The 15,436-nt window shown below is 49.2% G+C and overlaps 1 protein-coding gene across 1 annotated transcript in view; it reads right to left on the bottom strand.

Moving 5' to 3' along the window:
- The window catches only part of NUP93 (nucleoporin 93), a 104,432-nt gene that overhangs the window by 76,407 nt on the left and 12,589 nt on the right, over window positions 1–15,436 (bottom strand). The window contains exon 2 of the mRNA XM_075536800.1: window positions 4,526–4,718. Coding sequence (XP_075392915.1) covers window positions 4,526–4,704 — 179 coding nt within the window. The 5' untranslated portion in view covers window positions 4,705–4,718. The remainder of the gene's footprint in view (window positions 1–4,525; window positions 4,719–15,436) is intronic.

The raw sequence follows: 15,436 nt of genomic DNA, 5'->3' as shown, positions 1-15,436 counted from the left end.
TGCTACAGGAAAGGTGACAGCCTAGATATCCCAACATGATGTTCTACTGTCACAGAAGATCAAAGTAAGTCAAAAATAATAATAATAATCTGATGTCACCTAACCACAGTCAGAGGCAACTAAAGTTACAATTTGCTGTATGACTTTGAGTGAACTGCTGTTTGTGTTCGCTTCACACGAAGGAGCAAATTCCTAGCGCCAGTTACCTCGGACGATAAGGTAGGGAGCATGACTTCTCACTTGTTCTCTGTCACCCTCTAGGTTGCTTGCCTTCTCACTGAAGGGGAGCGATCCCGAGAGGGAGATCTGCTGGGAGGGCGGGCGGGGAGGTCACTGACGATGGGCAAGTGCTTCACGGACGTCGTACTTATAGAATGTGTACTCACTTGTTGCGCAAAACTGTCTCTGTAAAAAGTCAGCAAGTAAACATTTCGGGCCTGGCGGATCATACAGACTGCAGCAGCTACTCAGAGGGAGGGAACGTCCGCACACCAACACAAGAGGGGCTGAGTTCCAACATACTTCCCCACAGGCACGGGCCATAATTGACAACCCCTGGTTCACACGAATACATGTGTCATGTGTTTTATTTTTGACAAGAGAAAAACTAGATCACAACGTAAAAAGATCCAACAAAAAGACGATCAAATCTGTTCCCCACCAGTGTGATAGGCAAATGAGCAAAATCAGCACCACACCATCTTCAATCGAGAATCAACCCTTCACGATAATCTCTAAGACACAATTTCCTTCCTAATTTATTGCATGTAAGATTGTGGTTCTTTCCCAGCTTGGTTTTCTCTTCTGCCCTCAGCCTGCACTAAAATATTCACATCACACTTTGTGTCGCTGCCTATCAAGACGATGGAAAAATACAGTCATCAGCCCTTCCAGTTCTTTTTAAGCACCTGCCCCACCCAAGACCCACTCTTTCAGTGCTCCAACTTCCTGACTCTAAGGTAGAAAGAGTTGAGGAAGAATGGAAATTTACAGAGAGAGTATGCGTGATCACTGTTACCCAGAAAGCAGTTCCCCATTTTGTTCCTAATAGGCTGAAAAGCTGATGCAATTAACTTATAACTATAGCAACTCAGCTGGCACCAAGTCCTTGTTCTCCAGCACAGCGCCTCAGGCTCCAGGTGGGGGCCGCTGCAGGCAACCCAGGGCCGGGCAGAAGCAATGTCTGCAGGCAGGGCATGGTGTTGGGGAACAGTGTGGGAGAGAAGTTGGCCACATTTGGCTGCCTGGCTCCCCAGTTACACATTCCTGCCAGGAGCAGAGACATCCACATTCTCAAGGACTCAGGCCTTCTGGAACCGAGGCCAGATGACACCCTGAAACGGGAGCATCTTTGCACCTTCAACCAGAAAGATCCCCTCCAGCTGTCTCAAAACCAATTGGTGAATTAAACTACTGAGGAGAGGTTGTCTTGGGCATGTGTTCTTGCACATCTACATGCACTCAAATGGGCAAAAGCCACATCAAACACTGGATGGGGACCTTGTGGGGTGGGGGATGATGGGAGTTGGGGAGAAACAACTCAGAGGGGAGGGAGAAGAAGGCTGCACAGCACCGAAAGTGTCACCAGGGCCACGGACTTGCACACGGAGCCCTGTGGGACTGTGTGAGCTCTGCCGGAAGTCAGCAACAGCAAGCAATGTGAATGTATTTTCCTAAGCCCCTGCCAGCTTCTTCTGCCTTGCCTTTATCGATGCCAGTAAAACTAGAGCCAACTAGTACTTCACACAATAACATCTGGGAGAGGCCTACAGAGGAATTTCCACCACATTTGGCTAGCTCCAGAGCACCCAAAACTCAGCTCCGGAGGTTCGTTAGAAAAGGAACATAGCAGGTCTGTCTAAATAAGATAGGCTGGATGAACAATCTAGAGGAGAAAACAACAGGACCGACGGTTCCTGGGGAACATGGGAGAGGGGAGACAGGGGAAAGGAAGTGGGTTTCAACAAACCCAGGGACAAGGGAACAACAAGTGATCCAAAATCGATGGCGAGTAGGGTGTAGGAGGCCTGGTAGGGCTTGATCAAGGGTAATGTAACCAAGAGGAATTACTGAAACCCAAAGGAAAGCTGAACATGACAGTGGGAAAAGAGGAAAGTAAAAAGAAAGAGGAAAGAGCTAGGAGGTAAAAGGGCATTTATAGGGGTCTACATAAAGGCATGTACATATGTAAATATATTCATATATGATCATGGGGAAATAGAACTATGTGCATATATTTACAGGTTTAGTATTAAGGTAGCAGATGGACATTGGGCCTCCACTCAAGTACTCCCTCAACACAAGAATACTTTGTTCTATTAAACTGGCATTCCATAATGCTCACCTTCCCAACACGATCAGTGAACAAAGCAGGTGCATAAGCAAATGTGGTGAAGAAAGCTGATGGTGCCTGGCTATCAAAAGATATAGGGTCTTAAAAGTTTGAAGGTAAACAAGCAGTCATCTAGCTCATAAGCAACAAAGCCCACATGGAGAAAGCACACAAGCCTGTGTGATCACGAGGTGTCGAAGGGATCAGGTATCAGGCATCAAAGAACAAAAAATCAAATCATTGTGAATGAGGGGGAGTGCAGATTGGGGACACAAGACTCATCTGTAGGCAACTAGACACCCCCTTACAGAAGCGGGAGGAGAGGAGCCAGTCAGGGTGCAGAGTAACAACGATGAAACATATGACTTTCCTCTAGTTCTTAAATGCTTCCTACTCCCACTATTATGATCCCAATTCTACCTTACAAATCTGGCTAGACCAGAGGATGTAGACTGGTACAGATAGGAACTGGAAACACAGGGAATCCAGGACAGATGATCCCTTCAGAACCAGTGGTGAGAGTGGCGATACCAGGAAGGTGGAGGGAGGGTGAGTTTGAAAGGAGGAACTGATTACAAAGATCTACATATAACCTCCTCCCTGGGGCATGGACACCAGAAAAGTGGGTGAAGGGAGACGTCAGAGAGTGTAAGATAAGACAAAATAATAATAATTTGTAAATGATCAAGGATTCATGAGGTAGGGCCTGCAGGGAGGGAAGGGAAGAAATGAGGAGCTGATACAAAGACTTCAAGTAGAAAGCAAATGTTTTGAGAATGATGATGACAACAAATGTACAAATGTGCTTGACACAATGGATGGATGGATTGTGATAAGAGTTGTACGAACCCCCAATAAAATGATTAAATAAAAAAAAAGAAAAGAAACATAGCTCTTAAGCTCTCTTGTGTGACGTTCCCTGAGCGCCCCAAACCGGTGTCCCCATGCAAACAACTGCACTTTGGGCTTTCTCAAGCTCACGGAAATGACCAACAATCCCCTGCATCTTCAGAAGTCAGTGAGCCCGGAGCCACCACGGGCACAGCAAGGAGCTTCCTCCAAGCCCCTTCCCAGGCACATCCTAGGTGCAGCCTCACTGGGCTTGAATTCTGGCCCATCATGCCCGCGCTAGGCCATCTGGGCAGCCACTTGCCCTCTCTGAGCCTCTGCTTCTCGACTGTGACGTGGGGACTGCAGTCCCAAGGCCACACTGTGGGGTGAGGACTGGGCAACGTCCAGTAAGTGTCAGGGGCCCTGGTGGTACAGTGGGCTCAGGGTTGGGCTGCCAATCGAAAGGTCAGCAGTTCAAACCCAGTCGCCGCTCTGTGGGAGAAGGAGGAGGCAGTCTGTCTCGGACACGTTACGTGCTCGAGGTGCTCGCTCTGCGGCAGAATCAACCAGCCAGTGGTCTCCCCGAGCAAGTACCCAACCAATCCCATTTCCTGTGGAGAGGAGCAAGTTCTCCGTCTGTTCCCTGAGGGTGAGGTTGGAGACACAGCCGAGGCATGGCAAGTGGAGCCCCCAGACCAGTGGTTCTGAACCTTCCTCATGCCGCGGCCCTTTCACACAGTTCCTCATGTGGTGGGGACCACCCCCCAACAATAAAATTATTCTCGCTGCTACTTCATCACTGTCATTGTGCTACTGTTATGAATCGGGCAACCCCTGTGAAAGGGTCGTTTGACCCCCCCCCCCAAAGGGATTGCGACCCACAGGTTGAGAACCGCTGCCCTAGACACATGTCTGCAGAGTCCACAGCCCCATTGATGCACTCTTCCCCAGTTGCCCGCTGGAGGGCTCACTCCTGCCTGGTCGACCCTCACTCTATTTCCAAGGCCTTTGGTGGCTGCCCCTGGGGTCAATGACAGTACGCAGGCAGAGCCACTCCTAGCCAGGGCGGCGCCTCACCTCTGGCTGTTGCTCATCAGTGTCGCCTAAGTGCCCTCCAGCGCTCAGCTTGCCACCACGTGCTATCCTTGAGGGTCACCCTTATCTGTGCAGCCCACGCTGACCAGGACACTTATGGGAGTCACGTAGAAACATCCGCTCCACGTCCCCCTGTCCGAGCTCCTGAGAACACAGCTAACGCCTGTCCCTTCCAGGCTGTATCCACATTCCAGGCAAGAGAAGAACTGGATCCTGCCCCCCAAACCACACAGTACCAACACTGCCGCCCTCCCTCCATGTACTCACGCCTTGACATCGGCTGTCTCCTGAGACGTGCGTGTGAGGGTGCGGGAGCGCAGGCGCTCGCCCGCCTGCTGGATCTCCTGCAAGTTCCGTTCCACATGGGGTAGCTCTGAGATGCCCTCGGTCTCCGCGGCCAGCTGCTCGGCCTGCTGAAGGAGCTCTCCGAAGCCCTCGGTATCCATTGGCGACACAGGTCCTGACCGGTGGGGAAAGGAGAGTTCTTAATTGAGGGAGAGGAGGGGGGAGAGGCTTCACATACTGCCTTAATCTGCCCAGCACCTAACGAAACACGAGGGCTTTCTGTCAGCAGACCACGGGACTGCTCATCCCCAAGCAGGATTTGTCCTCAGCATCCTCAAGACAGGCCTGCTACAGATAAGATGAGTCAGCCTGGAAGTCGACCTCAGAACAGAGCCGAGATGAATGGCTGCCACCAGGACAAATGCGGAATCCCTCCACCCCCACCTTCTACACACCCAAGAAGATGAACGGTCTCGCACCCACCACCTCCTGCCCCTCCAGCTTTAGGAAGACACCACCCAAGCCTCCGTCTCCCGTGATTCTGTGAAGTCTCTGAGCAGGCGGGAAACAACTGTGGTCCCTAGAAGCTGTTAAGGACCGACTGCTCTGCTGCCCTCAGGCAGGATGAGACCAGAAGTGGACAGACCCTCTGACAAAACCCGTGTTAGCCTCACATACCTACCTGCTCCTTGAATAATCGAAAGGACTTCCCTTTATTATTCCTGTTCAGTCCCCCATTCATACCCCCCCCTTTAGCTTATAAGGTTATTGAAGGTGGAGATTCACGTTGGCTTATAATATGACATTCATATTAAACTGTAATTATAACTATTTATAACCTACTACTACTATATATGTAATTATAACCTACTACTACTATAAATAACAGCAATGGTTCTAGATCACAAAGAGGCTTAAGCAACAACCTGTTTCTCCAACATTTGTTTTTTTAAACCCTGTGAACAGTACTGATAGGTTATAAAGATATCATACATTTTAAAAATCTATATATAGGTTCTTGACCAAGAGAATGGTTTAACTCCTACCACTACTGCAACTACACAGAAGACAAAAAGTATCCTCATAAAAAGTTCACATTACTAACAGGGTGAGAATCTAATTCTTTTAACAGCTGGCTTTCTGATTAAACTTTTCTTCCTGCTTTGCACACACACGGGCGTGATGACTAACTTCACACAGCCTGTCAAGCATGCGCTCCACCTCCCGACAGTATTCCTGGTCGAGCAGAGATGCCGCCTGTGACGCAGGCTATGCATGGACGGTCTGCCGGACGGCTTCCTTCTTGCGCAGGAGAAAGGTGTGCAGCGAATAGGAGCTGATGCTGGGAGGAGAGTGCTGTAATGCCATGCGCGGCCAGCACAACAAACCCATCGGCCCCAGGAAAAGTCGAGCCCGAATGTTCCTGAGAGGCGAGGGTTGTCTCGTGTACCTCAGGAGAGGACAAACCAAAAAAAGTCTCGCTGCCACTGAGTGGATTCTGACTTCCAGTGACCCTACAGAACTGCCCCTTTGGTTTCCCAGACTTTAAATCTGTATAGAAGCAGATAGCCTCAGCTTTCTCCCATGAAGCAACGGGTAGGTTTGAACTACTGACCTTTGGGTTACCAGCCCAATGGGTAGCCTACTATACTAGCAAGGCTCCTCTCAGTAGAGACCAATGCCTGGAAAATGATGCCCTCTTTGGTAGAGGGTCAGCGAAAAGTAGTAAAAGAGTAACTATGTGTTGGAGCCAATTCGACGGCACCTCACAACGGCAGTACAGTGGTTTACGCACTGTGTCGCTGACCAAAGGCTGGCAGTTCAAGTCCACCAGGAGAAAACAGTGGTCTCAAAACCCTACGGAGAAGTCCTATTCTACCCTATCAGGTCACTATGAGCCACCCTCAACAGCAGTGGGCTTCCTACAAACTGTGTGCGTGGAACCGCTTGTGGCCCACCACGGGCACTGGACAGCACAGCTAAGCATGCCAATAAGGTACATGGAAACTTCCAGGGATAAAACCTTGCACAGAAGCTGTAAGGAGCCCTAACCAGAGGTCTGGTCAGTTTTACCATTCTGCTCGGCTTAAAGGGAGTCAATCCCAGAATAGAGAGGGGATCTCACCGCCATCAAGAAAGAGGAGCTGGACGTGTAGTGTGGCCTTTGGACCCTAAGAACCTCTGAGACTCAGGAGACAGCGAGAGCCGTAACAGAGTCAGGAGACCAGAGCAAGCCAGCACAGTGGGCTTCCTGGCACAGGAAGTGAGGTGGCGACAGTGGGAATGCCAACTCACGGAGCAAGAGGGCTGAGTGCCTTCAAGCCAAGACTTACTGGCAGAGCTGGACATTGCTGAGTACTTAATGGTGGCCCTAAAGTGCTGTGGAACACCAGCCAAAGCAGAGGCCTGTCTCCCACAGGGACTGGGAGGAGACTTGTCCCCAGGGGGCCAAAAGGAGAGTGCACTCAATAAGGGGGCGGGGCGGGCATTGCTGTTCTGCTTCCTGCTCTGGATCCCAAATGATAGCCTATTACTTCCCTCATCAGCTCCCCCCCACGGCCCGTGAACAGGCTGGGGGCTGTGTGTGGTCACTGCAACCCTTGATTGAGCCCAGCAGAGTTAGTGTGGCGCGGAGGGACAGCTGGCGTCAGGACTGGTAACGCTGGGAGAGAAGGGGCGTGCTGGAGGCAGTTCATAGATGCTGAGGGTGGCGACTCTCCCCCTTTGTGATGTCAGAAGGAGCCTGGTATCTGATGCCCGTTGTCACACATGGCTTCTCCTGGACTTCTGAAACCCAACTGGTCTAGAATTGTTGGTCTGACGTTAATGTAAGGTGGGGCACTAGCTGCGAGATGAAGCACCGGTTAATGTTAACAGACCCACCGCAGGACAAGAGGCACTTCTCAAAATACCCTCTGAAAGATGCTTCCTTAAAAGGCAAGGGCACAGGTAAGGAGAAAGGCTCCCAAGAGAGGAGACCTGAAACTCTGGTCATCTTTATGACGCTCCAAGCCGCCTTTCTTCTTGAATACAAAAAAATCATATCTGCAGTCACTCTTCCTCAGGCTTCCAGGTCAACACTGTGATTCCTGTGAACCCACACAATCCGACAGCACCAGAGGGGCTCCTCCAGCTGTGAGAACACCAGTCCTGGAGAGGTCTCTTTCAGGACAGAGGGCGTAAGCCGGGGTCGCTGCCTGATGTAGAAATGTCTTCCTGAGAAGCATACAAGACCAGTGACACCCTCACTCACCAGAGAAGAAAGGAGGCCAACACCCGGGCTTCCTCCTGTCTCTTTCCCTTCACTCTCTGACAAACAAGCACACAACTCTCCTCCAGCTCTTTGGTGCTTCCTTCCCCCACTATCATGACCTCAACTCCACCTGACAAGTCAGATTAGACCAGAGCATGCACACTGCTACAGACAAGAGCCTGCAACACAGGGAACCCAGGACAGATAAACGCCTCAGGGCCAACAATGAGAGTAGACACCAGGAGGATCAGGGGAAGGTGGGGGACAGAAAGGGGAAGCCAATCACAAGGATCAACCTAGAACCCCCTCCCAGGGGGATGAATAAGAGAAAAGTGGGTGAGGGGCGATGGAGGACGATGTAAGATATGGAAAAATAATCTATAACTTATCAAGGGTTCTTGAAGGAGGGCAGGAGGGAAAGGAGAAGAAATGGGGGGTGGATATCAGGGGCTCAAGTGGGAAGAGAATGCTTTGAAAATGATGATGGTGGCATATGGGCAAATGTGCTTGACACATTGGAGCAAAGTATGGATTGTGATAGATGTAAGAGGCCCCAGTGAAAGCATTTAAAAACAAACAAAAAACAATTTGTCTAACAATCCAGGAAAAGGAAATGTTTCTTTCAGAAGGAAAATTTCAGAATTCAACAAAAAGAGGAACCCAGTGGGACAAAGGTTCCCTAAGCTGGAGAGGCAAGCAAACCAACTACAGAGAAAGGAAGAAAACTTGGGGAAAAAGAAGACATGAAGCATTTCGTTCCCACATTGTAGTACGTACAAACACAACTCTGACCTACCCAGACAGTCCACCCTTCATCTCAGTGCGTGAAGGTAGCGCGGCGGCCCTTTTGGACGTGGCAGATCCCACCTTGTCCATAAAGACTCCACTATTCGGTCGCTGAGGTCTCTGTAACTCCTAGCACCTGCGCAGTATGTCAGCTAAGCCTTTGTCCCCTGTGCCTCTCCAACCTTGCTCTGTGCTCGGTCCATGGGCCTGGGCTCCGCACAGAGCCTCCGCTCTCAGCCTTGCTCTGTGCTCAGCCTAGCAACCAGTGTCTTTCAATGGAGGTCAGACACCACCCGACTCAGCCGAACTCCCCAAGAACCAAGCAAAGGCCTACAGAAACGACTCCCACCCGGATAAGCTCAGTTTCATCTCCAGCCCCAACTTCCCTCCTTCCCTCAGGGGCCCAGGTGCCCCGGGCTCTCTGAGCTAGTCCCACGGAATGGGTCAGGCAGTCCTGTCCTGGAACCTTGGTACTTTGGAATCCCCGTCCCCAAATCCCCCACCCCCTCCTCTGTCTCCTTGCCCTTGGAGTCATCCAGGGGCACACAACACCCACTGCCAGCACACCACCACCTCCTACCACAGGGTTCTCCCCCGGCGAGAGTGTAAGCCCCACAAGGACAGAGTGTGTATAGGAGACACTGGGCTCGTTGTCCATCGTTCCTCTCCAAGGCTTCCTGCACTCCCTGGCCACACTGGCACCTGCTGGATTGCAGAGAGGAAAACAGGCCCTTCCCACTCCTATTTCAGAAGCTGCATAGCATAAGGCAGCAGCAGGATAAATGGCATGGAGTCAGACCACCCTGAGCCAGGCTAGGGCTTCGCCTCTACACACACAGACAAAAACCAGTGGCATTTTAGAAGCAATCACCAAGTTTTCAGGCAGAACTGAATTCCCCATCCAAAGGATAAATGGTTACAGATAGGAAGCATTTGTGCAATGTACCTTCAGAATAGGAATGCATGTCTGCCTGACAGAGAAAGAGATAACGTGGCTCAGTCTTGTATTATAACTCAACTAGTGGAAATCAATTTTATAAAAATTAAAGACCTATACTTTTGAATGTACTTGGCATTCTAACTCACTATTTTCAATTATGGCTGGTTCCATGAATATGTAAAGATAATTTCTAACTATTCCATGAAGTAAAAAGTAAGCTAGCCATAAAATATAGGGGCTAATAAATTTTGATCCAAGATATTGAAAACTAACTATGAAAATACCCTTACCAGTTTTGTGCAACAGTGAGAATTCAAACGACGGTGCGTGCTCATGAGTGTGTAAGAGAGCGACAGAGACAGAGACACAGCAGACCGAAGTCAGGGCTTTACGCTGAAGAAACCTGGCCGTGGCACCTGCATAGCCTGGGGTGCTCTCTCGGGAGAAGGCAGTCAGGAAGGGTCCCTTCCGCGGACCACCTGCTGGGACACGGCTTGAGCAGAGCAACCAGGCAGGCTGGCCCTGCACAGGCCCCTGTCCCCAGGGGCTGTCCTGACCTCTTCAACGCCAGGCCAATCTACAGGGCTGAGAGGCGCGCATGAAGCAGGCTTTGGGGACTGGTACTTTTCCATGGCTTGATCTGCGTACACTTTGAGAAAAGTGGTTAAGCCAGACCGAGGATGTGCACACACTCTGACTGTGTCCCATATTCTGGCTTCTTATAAACTCAGCAACAGAAAAAACAATGGTGCCTGCCTTTCGTGACTGTCACAGGACACCCCACCCACCATGCTAAAAATGATGACGGTTCTTCAAGGGAAGTCCCTGGGATCCAGATCTCTCCACCCGGAGAAAGCTCGGAGTGAACTAGTCAGAGGGCAAGATTAAAGGGCACGATTTGGGAGACAGTTCCAAACCAGAGTTAAAAACCAAGGACACTTGTCACCTTCTCCTCGGTCTGTGTCACCTGCCATTCAGAGTCCAAAAGAGGCCTGTTCAGGACCCACCAACACTCTTAAATGAAATGTGTGTGTGTTGGGGGGGGGGGCGCTAGGGTTAGGGTGCATATAAGGCAAGATGAACTAAATATAAAGGGAAAGCAACATCACATCAGAACATTTCAGTTCACCTGCTACTAGCATGAGTCTTATGAAATATATGATCATTTCCACATTCTCATTATGACCATATTAAAATTTTAATCACACCAGAAAAGAGGGGCTATTTAAATAGCCAAACTGCTGCACACTTCTGGACGATTTTATGTCCGTTTCTCAGAGAGTGGTCTCTCGGGAATCTGCAGGTAGTCTGAAATTTGGTCTCCTACAGCATTCGTGCTTTACTGCACGAAGCCGACGGCCCATGTTGTTTTCGGGCATTCACTGTGGGTTCATTGGTTTCTTTTGCTCTTACAGCATCAGCCACAAGCAGATTCAGTCTGTTCATTTGCCAAGATCTTTGAGGGCTGCAAACGGGCAGAGGGCTTCACGAGGGACTGCTAACAGAAAGGTCCATGGTTCGAGCACACCAGCCGTCCCGAGGCAGATGGTCCAAGTGTTCTGCTCCCGTCCAGATTCACAACCTTGGAAACCCACAGGCGCGGTTGCGCTCTGTCCTACAAGGTTGCTAAGAGCCGGACTGATGCAATCGCAGAGAGTTTGGTTTGGGGTTGGTTGAAGACTCCAAAGCTGGGGTAGCACTGAGGTCTTGAAACCCATTTCAGTTCAGTCACCGGAGAAAAACAGCTCCTGACTGAGGCCGGGGTCATGGCCAAGATATGCAGCAGAAAACGCCACCTCTAGAGCGCAAAGTCGAGAGAACGCGCGGGTGAGTGCCAAAGGGCCCGACAGCCATGCCCCGTCCCCTGCCGCTTCCCACACTGCAAGCCTAGGGCAGGCCTCACACTCTGGCCCACTAATAACTATTTCAGGATGGTGTCTAGTTATACCACTACCGGGCTTTTTGATCAAAGATTCCAAAGAGGAACCTGATCCAAAGGGAGGAAATAAAGGGCAGAATCTTAAATTATCTTACACTTTCAGACTCCTCAGGGCCAGTGAAGTTGAATGAACACGGAATCTTTCAACCTGAAACCAAAAATATCCCCTGCAGTCTTCTTAAAATCCCACAACAGTTTCACTCCACTAGTACAAAAGGCCTGCCTTGAGCACTATGCTCGTTTAGAATTGCCTACAGGGGATCAAACTGATATTAGGGCGCAAGCATTTCTGTAAACAGGGGAAGAACAACTCAGGAAAGGCGGGTGACACCGTGTCACAGCTAAACTGCTGTATGCAGGGCTGCACACACATCACAAGAACAGAATAAAAATGCACAGATACCTAGACCACAGTAGGCTTTGCAGGCCAGTCTCTGTCGCATCTCGACTGCCCTGTAACACAGTGTGTTCTGAATTTCTAATGAGGGAGAAAACCATGAGACATGGTCCAGTCGACTAGCGCTGACTGTTCTGAGGATACATGCTCCCGGAGCACTGCCACGTGTACGGTGGCATCGGTTGCTCACAATGCCAAGCAGGCGAGAACAAGTGCAGATCGATCTGAGCATCCCCTCCACTCAAGAAAGCATTCTACCAAAGAAAACGATCCTTCCCTACACACCTCACTCTGTGCCCTGAGCAAGGGACTGAAGACAAATGTGCGAGTGGGTCCCTCCCTTCCGCCAATCTACCCTTGGTCAGGCAGGCTGACAATTATGCCAAGTGTGCTCCACCTGGCACCATAGCTAAGGAGATGTCAGAGTCCCTCTACTAACCATTTTCATACCCCAAAGCACGCATGTCACGCCACACGGGCAAGCAGCTGGGCTTCCCCATGTCTCGGTTAGAAGAGGTGGCAGGTGGCCCCTCTTAGTCAGACTGGGTGCCCTCACTCAATAGCCTGTGGGGTGGTATTTCTCTCAGAGCCAGGGCCAAAGGGCCAAAGCTTCTCCTGCAAAGAGCCCGTGCGACTCTGACACTGGCACTTGAAAACCCGTCACAGGGACCCACACACACATATGGGAGCAAGGCTGGGTGGAGATAACATTGTAATAACAGAAACTAAAATGCAATAACCTTCCTATGCCCAGAAACTATCTCCTTCTTTGGTCTTTTCCACCATTTGAAATTGTTACCATTCTTAGCTTAACCTGGCCCAAGGGCTCCGGTTTGCTAACCCCAGGCCTAGGGTGTCGCAGCCAGGCCCGGTAAGCAAGCCCTGGCCCCGCACTCGCCAGCTCCGGACCTCTGACAAAGCTACGTTCTCCAGTCTCGGCAGCGAAAATGCCACCGTGAAGATTACATGGCAAGGCAGGAGGTGAAGCAAAATGTGTTAAGCATTGTTGAATAAAAAGCAAACAGTCTGCTGTGTAAACCTGTAATTCATATACAGTGACACAGCATCAGGAATTAGATGAGCGACATATAAGCCACCGCCCATTCCCTTCCCCTTAGGTTCTCATGTCTTGGGGACATCTGAAGGAAGTCGAAAAGCACTGCTCTTGGGGGTCCAGCTTACACAGGAGCAGGTGTGTGCCCAACAAGGCAGGTTAACCCTGCCTCTGTAATCAGTGATGGCTGCAGACAGCTTCTCTCTTTTTGCACCAGGGAAAAACATTATTTTGAGGTCTGGGATGGTAACACATTTTAACTAAAAGTTAAGTGGACATCTTCCCAAATCACTAAAGCTTTGCACCAAGTTCGTGGGAAGGCTGCTCCACGTAAAACAGGGTTTTGGGGTGGACCGACACTGTAAGGAAGGTCAGGAGGCCCTCAGAGATGAGACAAGACAGGAAGACGGTCAACTGCCACAAAGGAGAAGCTGGGCTGAAGCCCAGAAACGGCTGGAAGACGGAAGCCCACAGCAGGGACACCGCTATGCTGCTGACTGCAGTTCGGGCCTCACGTGGTTCACATTGCTCCATTTAAAGCAGACATCGAGGACTCGGCTAGCTTAGGGCGCACGGCAGGACCCTCAGCCGGCTCCAACACCGAGCAGTCCACACACGGTGCCTTCTGAGGGAGCCTGCTGAGCCAGTGAAACTCAAAGCGGTAAACTCCCTCCCTCTGGACCCAGCCCGAATCTGTTCTAGGCGCCAGTATTTCTTGCTGGCTCCAAGGCAAAAGTTTCTTCTCTGGCTTTTAAAATATTAATTGGTTAAATATTAATATTAATTAATTTTAAATATTCATTAAATGGTGGTCTTTTCTTCCTTACTCTTTATTTGTATCTTATCTTTGAATTATTATTTTCTTTTTACCATTTGATTTTGTTTTAGCTTTTTATTGCTTCTGCTGGGTTCCCAGTTTTCCAAAGCACAGAGGGAGTGGACGCACAGAAACAATAATTGATGCAATGGTGTACAGGGAGTGTGGGGTGGGAGGCGGGAAAGGTGAGGGGGCTGGGGAGCAAACAGTGAATGCAGGAGGGGTGAGGGAACTGATTGTGATGATGTATTTACAACTCATTTAAAAGCAATGTAACCATGAACATGTATGTGAATAGTGTATCAAGAAACTACTAAAAAATAAATAAAAAGAAATCAAGCTTGACCAATGGGTACCACGGGTGAAGGGGGAGAGTTATCATTTAAGGGGCACTGAGTTTATGTTAATGGTGCTGGAATAATTGGAAAAGGCAATCAGAATGGTTGTACACACAGAATATAATCAACGGCACTGAATTATACAAATGGATGTTGTTGAAGTGGAGAACGTTTTGTTGTATGTATTTTTGCCACAATTAGAAAAAAATTACATGAACAACAATGAGTACAAAGAAGAAAATGTTCTAGAATTGAATACGGTGGCAAATGTACAACTCTTCTTGATAGGACTGAATTATTGAATTGCATGACATGTGGATGAGGTGCAAAGAAACTGCTTTAAAAAAAAGTAAGTAGAAAGTAAATTACGGTGACGGGTTTTGGGAATACCAAGTGGTGTGACCTGGAAGGACACAGGACGATCATGGGGCCATGATAAAGAAGTTTTTAAGAAGGAAAAACTGCACTGGTAAGAAAAAAAAACAAAACAGGAAAATTATGCAAAGAATTCTTTTCCACCATGACAATGTACCTGTTCATTCAAGAGTAGCAAATGTTGTCCTAGGAAGAACTTTGTTGGGAAACCTTACCACATCCATCCCATAATTCTGATCTTGCCTATTCTAACTTATTTCCATTCCCCAAACTAAAAATATCACTGTGAGCCCATCAAGGATGTCCAAACGGCCCTTTGGACCTGGTGTGGATGGAAGAGTGCAGACTTCTTCAGGGGAGGATCAGAAAGATGGAAACGCCTCTTTCAGGAGTGTAAAGGCTGGTACGCTGAGGGGCGGAGGGGAAGGTTAGGCAGCTGCATCCTCTACACATCTAATGAAGGGTCTAGAAAAATCAATAAACCTTAACACACATTCTCAAGACTGAACCCAGACCCTCCAATAACCCCCATAAAGGAACTGTCATAAAGGGGCTGCCATATAAATGAATCGTTCATGTCTGGCTAGTCCCTGTGCCTGGAGGTTATCTGTGGATAAGATGAATCAGGTTCCATATCTTAACCCACCCAAAAATGTTTTGGCATCTCTTGCTGATACTGATCAGACTGCTCCCCTGGGGAGGGAGGGCTCAGGGAAGTTCAAGGTCAATTAGCACTAGGTCAAGATGATGATTCACCACATTGCTTGTTTATTACCAGTATGTTACCTGCTTATGATATCACCCATTGACTATGTAATATGTTCGCTGTGTGATGTGTAAGCCTTTTTTAATGATCTGTCAGTCCTATTGTATCTACCCGATGATAAATATATTTACTCTCTCAGTTCTGACACAGGGACAAGGAGTCCTGTACCTCACTGTGTCTGTCTCGATCGCTTTCCACAATCACAAAGTCGCTCCTGAGGACCCGTTT

Source organism: Tenrec ecaudatus, chromosome 18, assembly GCF_050624435.1.
Source record: "Tenrec ecaudatus isolate mTenEca1 chromosome 18, mTenEca1.hap1, whole genome shotgun sequence".
NCBI classification, from domain to species: Eukaryota; Metazoa; Chordata; class Mammalia; order Afrosoricida; family Tenrecidae; genus Tenrec; species Tenrec ecaudatus.
The sequence above is the reverse complement of the archived record's forward strand: the minus strand, read 5'-3'. Positions and strand labels throughout refer to the sequence as shown.